General features: G+C 42.6%; 2 protein-coding genes across 2 annotated transcripts in view; one reads left to right on the forward strand and one right to left on the reverse strand.

The window, feature by feature from the left end:
* The window catches only part of wdr59 (WD repeat domain 59), a 15,350-nt gene extending 8,726 nt beyond the window's left edge, over positions 1-6,624 (reverse strand). Inside the window, 14 exon segments of the mRNA XM_061068183.1 lie at positions 61-225; positions 343-464; positions 646-775; positions 852-931; positions 1,150-1,306; positions 2,769-2,846; positions 3,574-3,690; positions 3,822-3,910; positions 4,301-4,338; positions 4,495-4,575; positions 4,682-4,767; positions 4,890-5,025; positions 5,526-5,575; positions 6,565-6,624. Of these exon segments, the coding sequence (XP_060924166.1) occupies positions 61-225; positions 343-464; positions 646-775; positions 852-931; positions 1,150-1,306; positions 2,769-2,846; positions 3,574-3,690; positions 3,822-3,910; positions 4,301-4,338; positions 4,495-4,575; positions 4,682-4,767; positions 4,890-5,025; positions 5,526-5,575; positions 6,565-6,618 (1,383 nt within the window). The 5' untranslated portion in view covers positions 6,619-6,624.
* A 707-nt stretch (positions 6,625-7,331) lies between these two features.
* nob1 (NIN1 (RPN12) binding protein 1 homolog) overlaps positions 7,332-10,000 on the forward strand; it is a 6,741-nt gene continuing 4,072 nt past the window's right edge. The window contains exons 1-3 of the mRNA XM_061067885.1: positions 7,332-7,400; positions 9,609-9,741; positions 9,860-9,993. Of these exons, the coding sequence (XP_060923868.1) occupies positions 7,332-7,400; positions 9,609-9,741; positions 9,860-9,993 (336 nt within the window). The remainder of the gene's footprint in view (positions 7,401-9,608; positions 9,742-9,859; positions 9,994-10,000) is intronic.

Raw genomic sequence — 10,000 nt, forward strand, 5'->3', positions numbered from 1 at the left:
CTGTCAAACACAGAAACAATAAATCGTGTTTTCAAGGTGTGCCGTGGTGTGTTCAGGAACCTTCTGGATCTTGGTCCTCATGGCGGACGGGATGGTGGTGGGCGAGACGAACTGGAAGGTCGGGGCGGCGTTGTTGGGATACTGGGCGGGAAACTTCACCACCAGGTGGACCTGATGGCTGCCGAAGTGAGCCGACACCACACAGCTGCAGTTCACCGCGTCCATCTGCCACAGGAGAAGATGAAGGTCAGTGTCTGATCTTCACCACAGAGCACGGACCTGCCGCTCGGTACAATGAGAAGGTCGAGGTCATGTGAAGCCTGTGAGATGCTGCGGCCTCACCTCCACGTTGACGTTCCTGATCTGCAGGTTGACCAGAGAGAACTCCTGCTGCAGCGTCTGAGGGAGACCTGAACCCAGCACCGAGTCCGGACGAGCCCCGGAGCCCAGAGCGGCGCCCGGGTCTGAAGGCACAGAAACTCAGTTACCTTCTGAGATGATGAGGCTGATCGGCTTCATGGTTCGATTCATATTTTCACAGTTTGAACATTAGAAATCTAAATCGCTGTGATGCTTGTTGAACACATGGTGGCGCTGTGGTTCTGAATGTGGGTGAACGGTACAGAAGTGAACGGGTTGTCTCACCCTGCAGGTTCCCAGCTGCAGCAGCGACGCTGTGGTGACTCTCTGGCTCCTGAGAGGACAAAGACTTCTCAGACTCCACCGTCAGGGACATGTCCTCCATCTTGTCCTCGACCACATCACTGACACACAGCTGCACAACAACAACAACAACAATCAGGACAACGTGAGGACAACAGGTCCAGGAACTGGTCTCTCTGAACACTGACCCTCTGCAGCTGAGGATCCACCCTCCATATCCTCAGGGTCTGATCTCTGGACCATGTGACCAGCTGGTAATCCTTTGAGCCTGAACAACAACAACAACAACAACAACAACAACAACAACAACATGAGAAACAGCTTCCCAGCACTGACATGATGAATCTGATCCTCAAACCAGAGAGAAACTACACATGTTTTTGACTCGAACAGTTTCATATTCAAACATTTATCATTTGATTTTAAATCTTATTCTTATTCTCTAATGGAACCGTTAGCCTAGCTTAGCACAACGACGCGTGTCACCTTCTTTCTGAGGCCGCCAGCGGAACTCGAGCACGACGTCATCGTGGCCCACGAAGGCGTGGACGGGACTGTTGAGGTCGAGCGTGCTCCACAGCAACAGGCTGTTCTCTCTCCTCAGCTGAGGAACCATCACTGTGACCAGCCCGTTGGAGAAGGGCTGAGAGCACACACACACACACAAAAACACACACACACACACCCACACAACACAAACACACACACACACACACACACACACACACACACACACACACACACACACACACACACACACACCTTTAATAATCATTTGTTGCAGCCACACATGAAATATCTAAAGGTGAAACAATCTACTGCAGCTAATGTTGTTCAATTTGACTGACTGTTTAAAACCTCCCATATTTATAAGCTTATTATTGATAAATTAAATATCAATAATATATTTTGACACAGTGTAATCGCTCCAGGTGACTGAAGCTTTGTATAGATGCTTTCAGACATGAACAGTGGTCCTGATATGTTCCTGATATGTTCCTCACATGTTCCTGTCATGTGCTCTAGGTTCTGTGTGTGAGAACTGATGTCTGGGTCAGTGTCTCTGGACATGTCCTGGATCTTCTCCTGCAGCCTCCTGGTGAAATGTGTGTAACATGTCCTCGTGAGTCCATGTGAGGAACCAGCAGGACGATGTGTGGAAGCTTCCCAGAGAGCGAGTGGACGTGTGGACGAGTTTCTAACACGTGACGGACGATCTCCTGAAGCTTCTTCACATGAGAAACACAAACAGCAGAAAATGTCCAGACACTGTTTTGTAGTGGTGGGGGAAAAAAATCGATTCTGTTCAGTATCGCGATATTTTGCGCCCGCGATTATATCGATACAGTATCACAAAGTATTTCAATATTTAAAAAAAAAAAAAAAAATCCTTAAGATAAGATACCTAGTGTGTATGTGGAAAGGATGTTCTCCACTGCAGGAGATATAGTAACGTTCCAGAGGAACTTTAACATCTGAGCATGTTGACCAACTGCTTTTTCTGAACAAAAATGCCAATATTCACAAATGAATTTAACATTTTGTGTCATGACCTTGCAGCCAACTGGACTGGACTCTAGTAGAACACATTTGTTTACTTTTCTCAATTTGATTGAAGCTCTAAGTTACTCTTATTTATATGATTATTCTCAGGTTTATGTTGCTCTATTATGTCTGCTTGATGTTACTGTATTTAAATAATTGTAAGTTATGTGCTGGGAGCTCAGCGTTCATGTGAGAGGTCTCCTATTCAGAAAATAATTACAAAGGTCCTGTGTCCTGAATGTTCAAGGACAAAGTTTTTGCACTTCAGTTAATGTGTAGAAGACAATGTTGTTCACAGAATTAAATGTGACATTTGAAGTGAGGTGAGCAGTCTTATTTTCCTCATTTTTTGTAATGCCTTTGAATAATATGGGGGACATGAATCGCAATATATCGCAGAATCGCAATACTATTGAATCGTCACATTTTTGCCAATTCCCACCCCTACTATTTTGCTGAATTCATGTCTGAAAGCTGAAGTCTTTCCTCTGCTCTGTTTCTGTGAAGTTACTTCTCAGTGTGTGTTGCTCTCCTGTGAGTCTCCGGTGTTGCCGACTCACCGTGTACCGGGCCTTCCACACCGGCACCTGGCACGGCAGGATGTTCAGGTACTTCCTGGGCTGTCGGTAATCCCAAAACTAAACACACACAGGAAACAGGAGCAAAGACAGGAAATCAACACGGACATTAAACTGTGGACTATAGTGGATCAGGTCTTGATGCTGGATCGTGATCTTGCTGCTGACCAGAGACTATGATGCAGCAGGACTACTTCACATATAGTATTGAAGTTATCCTTCAAAAATGTTTACCCTCATCGATGCTGCTAAAAAACTTTAATCTTGATGATGTTTTCCTACACTTGACATCTGTTGCACTTCTGTCCGTCCTGGGAGACGGATCCTCACATGTGTCTCTCTGAGGTTTCTACATATTTTTAGTAGTTTGTCCTGACTCTTGTTGAGGGTTAAGGACAGAGGATGTCTCACCATGTTAAAGCCCTATGAGACAAATTGTTATTTGTGAATGTGGGCTATACAAATAAAATGTGATTGATTGATTGATTGAAGAAGTGTTTCAGCAGCTTGGACCTCAGGGTCTCTGAATGAAGCGTGTGTGAGGAGGCGTCGCTGGGCGTTCATCTCTCTCTCTCTCTCTCTCTCTCTCTCTCTCTCTCTCTCTCTCTCTCTCTCTCTCTCTCTCTCTCTCTCTCTCTCTCTCTCTCTCTCTCTCTCTCTCTCTCTCTCTCTCTCTCTCTCTCTCTCTCTCTCTCTCTCTCTCTCTCTCTCTCTCTCTCTCTCTCTCTCTCTCTCTCTCTCTCTCTCTCTCTCTCTCTCTCTCCACAGAGTGAATCACGTGACTCACCCTCACGGAGTTGTCCTGACTCGACGTGGCCAAGATGAACTCGTTGTCCGGATGCCAGTCGAGGCCGTGGATCTTGGACAGGTGAGCTGCCAGGTACTCTGCGGCCGTGTTCGGCTTCTGATCACAGGAAGGGATTGATCAATAACACACACACACAGACACACACACACACACACACACACACACACACACACACACACACACACACACACACACACAGACACACACACACACAGAGACACACTCACTCTTCTGTCCCAGATCCGTACGTCTCCATCGTGACTCGACGCCAGCAGGTTCGGGTTCTTCCTGTTCCACTTCACCTGAGACGCTCCGGCTGCAAACACCACGAGAAGAAAGAGAAGCTTCACAAAACATCGCGTTTACTTTCTTCTCTTTGTTCGACAGTTCGTCAAGTTTCAATTTCAGTCAAATTAAAAATGTTTTAATAAATACGGAAGAAAACATTTGAGGAAATACAACAACTCGTGTTTGAAGCCACAGGCTCAACGCTTTCTTTTTGTTTCAGTTTATTTCTATGATTTTCAAGTGGTCATTCAGTGACGCGTTCAGGGACACTCCGAAATCTGAACTGTCATGTATATAGTGTTTGTTTGGATTATTCTTCTTAACGATGCATTCAAAGCCTCTCGGATGTGTCGGTTTTATGGCTCTTTAAGCTCAGTTTCTCTCCGCAGGTGGATTTGATCACCGACCGCAGACTCACCGACCGCAGACAGCGCCACCGTGGGTTTCCGAGTGTCTCTGTGGAGTCGAGCACAGACACAGACGCCATGTTTACAGGTGAGTCCACCAGGGGGAGAGTGGGGGGGGCAACAGACAGATCTCAACTGTGTGAGCTTCTAACAAAACAATCATATTTAAATATAAGAGCTCTTATTAAATTCAGTCTGCTCTGACCTGGTGTCCCAGATGTAGATGTACGTGTCCACGGAGCTAGTGACCAGGAGCTCCGGTTCGAACCAGGACCAGTCCAGATCACTGCGGGGGGGGGGGGGGGGGGGGGCGGGGGACATCACAGAGTCAGTGAACACATCACGGTGAGTTCAGGCTGCATTGGAGGTGCGTTTGATTCAACAGTGGTTACCTGATGACCCGGGTGTGTCCCTGCAGGGAGGCGTGAACCTCTCCACAGCCCCCCCTCCACGAGTACAGATCCACACGCTGGTTACTCTGAACACAAACACACACACACACACACACACACACAGACACACACAGACACACACACGTACTTTAGTCATTTTCAGATTTTCTTGACATCAGAACTCTTCAGCAGCGCTCGTCGAACTCACCGAGGCGGCGAACACGTGTGACTCTGACTTGTGGGGGTTCCACTGGACCGTGCCCACGTCCCACTTGCTCTGGCGACCGATCTTCCGAGGAGGTTCTGATGGCGCCTCCAGGTTCACCATGTACAGGAACCGCCGGCTGAAGAACAGGAAGCACAGTTTACACACAACCGGTCCCAGAGCAGCAGGAGGAGTCACACACACTGCAGGCGTTACACAACTTTCACTGGGAAGTAATCTGAAGTATTCTGAAGTAATCTGAGGTAAACTTAAGTATTCTGAAGTAATCTGAAGTTATCTGAAGTTATCTGAAGTAATCTGAAGTATTCTGAAGTATTCTGAAGTAATCGGAAGTTATCTGAAGTTATCTGAAGTAATCTGAAGTATTCTGAAGTAATCTGAAGTATTCTGAAGTAATCGGAAGTTATCTGAAGTAATCTGAAGTTATCTGAAGTAATCTGAAGTTATCTGAAGTATTCTAAAGTATTCTGAAGTAATCTGAAGTTATCTGAAGTAATCTGAATAATGCTCCTCCTCAAAACCTTAAACTGGATTTTGAACCGTGACGTCTAAACTGAGATTGTTTGTTTTCTGTCCCCACAGTGAAGAGCTGTGATGCGTTCAGGTGCCTGAACTCACCCGGACAGCACAGCATGAGAACCCAGGCAGTCCACGGACATGGCGGTGGCCTGAAGAAGAAGAAGAAGAAGAAGAAGAAGAAGAAGAAGAAGAAGAAGAAGAAGAAGAAGAAGAAGGTTGATCTGAATGTTACAGATTATTTATTTGATGAACAGTTTATATTTTATCTGTCACCTTCACGAGATCACAGGACATTCAATGATATATTTTCATGAGTCAAATATAAAGAATAAAGATCAGTTTTGATACCGAAGACACTTTTATTAACAACCAGTCGAATAAAAGAGTTTTCACCTCCTTCACTTCTTTAAACTCAGTGTTTGGTCTGACGCCACCTTCAGGAAACTGATGGTATTGACCAATCAATCAATAATCAATACTCTACTGGTTATTAAGAATCTATCTGTTAGTTTCCATTTACTTAGACTCAAAGCAGATAAATATTCAGACAATGAACCATCTCTCAACTAATCAATTAATCAACTAATAATAAAGAAGTTGCAAATCAATAAATTATAAAATACTTGTTGATCATTTGAGTCAAATTTTCCGAATAATGTAAACAAACTGTGAATTTCTTCAATGTTCAAGAAATCGTGACGATTCTTATACGTCTTCCACAGTTTTAGGATTAAACTAATAAATGATTCATAATCAATAATCAGAACGTTTGAACACGAGTTATCATTAATAAATGAAGTAATGAGAGTTGTTGGTTTATTTTGCCTCAACATTAAAGTTCTGTACTTGATGTTTCATGAACATTTGGAAAGTTATTGAACTCTGGTTGTTGATTTGTTGATCAATTGATTATTATTGTTATTCAATCGGAACTCATTTACTTTAATTCAAGATAAACAGGCTAACAACTTCTGATTAATCGATTAAAGTCGGTTCACCGCTGATCGAAGTATCGCGGTGTAAACTGGGAGTTGTAGTTTGTTTTTTTACGGTGTTTAACGTGACTTTTGCGCACGAAGTTTTCCGCCGTTAAACCGTTCGACCCTCGTGCTGAACCGGATGTTCGCAGCAGAAATACCTGAGCGTCGCGAAACTCCACCACCACATTCTCACTGCTCCAGCGCGCCGCCATCTTGCTCTGCTGCTACCGTCAACACAGCGTCATGTGACCGGGGGGCGCGTCACGCTGCGTTCACGGTCTGCTGGGAAAAACGAAACTGAAGAAACGAGATGATACGCATTTAGTTTTGATTCTGCAGTTCACAGCAATTTTTACTTTTTATGTAAAATTCAAGAACTAATCTCTAAAAATGATTTAACAGAAATTTCCACCGGCAAAAAAAAAAGAAAAAAAATCGACGTTATTAGGACTTTACTGAACATATTGAAATAATAAAGTCACTTATTCAATAAAAACTCACAAAAATGTATGAAAGAATATTGATATTTAAGAATACACTAAAGATAAAAAAACATGACGTCATTATGAATTTAAAGCAGTTCTGTTTTTAATATTGTTTCTAAACGCATTTATAATTAATGAACATTTATTTTTGATAACTTTTTAATGTAATTGATCTGAATTACACCATAACAACGTATTTAATGTTAAAATCAGACCACATGTCTTTAAAAAAGTTGAAGAACTTTAAATGTCAAACAAAAAACAAGAAACACGGAAAGTAAAAATTAGATGAGAAATATTTGCAAAATGTGAAACAACTGTATTTTTGTGACTAAATGTTCAGATTTCCGACACATATGACGCATTCTTGGATTCTTCCTGTCACGGGACCTGACGGTGTCTTCTTATTGGTCGGTTCCTTTTTTGGTCATCAGTCCAAGATGGCGGCGCAGCTGGTGGAGCATGTTGTCGCAGACGCTGGAGCGTTTTTAAAGAAAGCTTCTCTGCAGGTGACGCGATTTCCACGTTTTCACCTTAAACCTGATTTCAATGAATTTAACCGGCGGTGACGTCAACGTGTGACGTCAGTGAGGGCGTAGAGACGGACGCTGTTTGTGATGGCGACGTCAGATCGTGTTTGTGACCTAAACACTGACAACAAACTATAACTAAAATACATATAAACACAGGATTTAATCAGCAGCAGACACGTTTATCTAATAAACGATCAAACCCCACAATGACGTCATCACATAAACCACGTTTTGCGTTAATGCGTCAGCTAAAAAAACGTGCGTTACTGCGGCAACCAAAAAAACGTGCGTGGATGCGGCAACCAAAAAAACTTTGTGCGTTAATGTGTCAACTAAAGAAACGTTGTGAGTTAATGTGTCAACTAAAGAAACGTTGTGTGTTAATGTGTCAACTAAAGAAACATTGTGCGTTAATGTGTCAACTAATGAAACGTTGTGCGTTAATGTGTCAACTAAAGAAACATTGTGCGTTAATGTGTCAACTAATGAAACGTTGTGCGTTAATGTGTCAACTAATGAAACGTTGTGCGTTAATGTGTCAACTAAAGAAACATTGTGCGTTAATGTGTCAACTAATGAAACGTTGTGGGTTAATGTGTCAACTAAAGAAACATTGTGCGTTAATGTGTCAACTGAAGAAACGTTGTGCGTTAATGTGTCAACTAATGAAACGTTGTGGGTTAATGTGTCAACTAAAGACACGTTGTGCGTTGATATGTCAACTAAAAAAACGTTGTGCGTTAATGTGTCAACCAAAGAAACGTTGTGCGTAATGTATCAACTAAAGAAACGTTTTGCATTAATGTCTCAACTAAAGAAACGTTGTGCGTTAATGTGTCAACTAAAGAAACGTTGTGCGTTAATGTGTCAACTAAATAAACGTTGTGCGTTAATGTGTCAACTAAAGAAACGTTGTGCGTTAATGTGTCAACTAAAGAAACGTTGTGAGTTAATGTGTCAGCTAAAGAAACGTTGTGAGTTAATGTGTCAACTAAAGAAACGTTGTGCGTTAATGTGTCAACTAAAGAAACGTTGTGCGTTACTTTGTCAACTAAAGAAACGTTGTGAGTTAATGTGTCAACTAAATAAACGTTGTGCGTTAATGTGTCAACTAATGAAACGTTGTGCGTTAATGTGTCAACTAAAGAAACGTTGTGCGTTAATGTGTCAACTAAAGAAACGTTGTGAGTTAATGTCAACTAAATAAACGTTGTGCGTTAATGTGTCAACTAAAGAAACGTTGTGCGTTAATGTGTCAACTAAAGAAACGTTGTGAGTTAATGTGTCAACTAAAGAAACGTTGTGCGTTAATGTGTCAACTAAAGAAACGTTGTGCGTTAATGTGTCAACTAAAGAAACGTTGTGCGTTAATGTGTCAACTAAAGAAACGTTGTGCGTTAATGTCTCAACTAAAGAAACGTTGTGAGTTAAAGTGTCAACTAAAAAAACGTTGTGCGTTAATGTGTCAACCAAAGAAACGTTGTGCGTAATGTATCAACTAAAGAAACGTTTTGCATTAATGTCTCAACTAAAGAAACGTTGTGCGTTAATGTGTCAACTAAAGAAACGTTGTGCGTTAATGTGTCAACTAAATAAACGTTGTGCGTTAATGTGTCAACTAAAGAAACGTTGTGCGTTAATGTGTCAACTAAAGAAACGTTGTGAGTTAATGTGTCAGCTAAAGAAACGTTGTGAGTTAATGTGTCAACTAAAGAAACGTTGTGCGTTAATGTGTCAACTAAAGAAACGTTGTGCGTTACTTTGTCAACTAAAGAAACGTTGTGAGTTAATGTGTCAACTAAATAAACGTTGTGCGTTAATGTGTCAACTAATGAAACGTTGTGCGTTAATGTGTCAACTAAAGAAACGTTGTGCGTTAATGTGTCAACTAAAGAAACGTTGTGAGTTAATGTCAACTAAATAAACGTTGTGCGTTAATGTGTCAACTAAAGAAACGTTGTGCGTTAATGTGTCAACTAAAGAAACGTTGTGTGTTAATGTGTCAACTAAAGAAACGTTGTGAGTTAATGTGTCAACTAAAGAAACGTTGTGAGTTAATGTGTCAACTAAAGAAACATTGTGCGTTATTGTGCCAACACAGCAGCAACACACTCGGACCCTGTCGTGTTTTGTTTTTGTGCAAAGTTTTCTTCCCGATGTAAAAACAGTTGTGTTGTTTTGCAGGACATCGGCAGGAACATCTACACACTGAGAGATGTCGTGGACGAGATCCGAGACAAACCCACCAGGAGGGGTTTGGCCTTCCTGCCGTACAAACTCAACTTTAAGGAGCCGCACCCGGAACACGTCCGCCACGGTAACGATGCTCATAGAGTTTGTTCGTTTCTCAGGAGCTAGCTTCACGTTGTGTCGTGTGAGCAGCTCGTCCGGGGTGACGCCTGGTTGAGAAACGGTCTGGTGTTTGTCGTCCTCAGTGATGGAGTTCTCCAAGAAGACCGGAGACTACCCGAGTCTTTCAGCCACCGACATCAAAGTCATGGCTCTGACCTATCAGCTGGAGCTGGAGCACGTGGGCTCCCAGCACCTGAGGAGGGAGCCGGAGGTCAAGGTAACAG

The sequence above is a fragment of the Limanda limanda genome, chromosome 3 (assembly GCF_963576545.1).
Source record: "Limanda limanda chromosome 3, fLimLim1.1, whole genome shotgun sequence".
Taxonomy (NCBI): Eukaryota; Metazoa; Chordata; class Actinopteri; order Pleuronectiformes; family Pleuronectidae; genus Limanda; species Limanda limanda.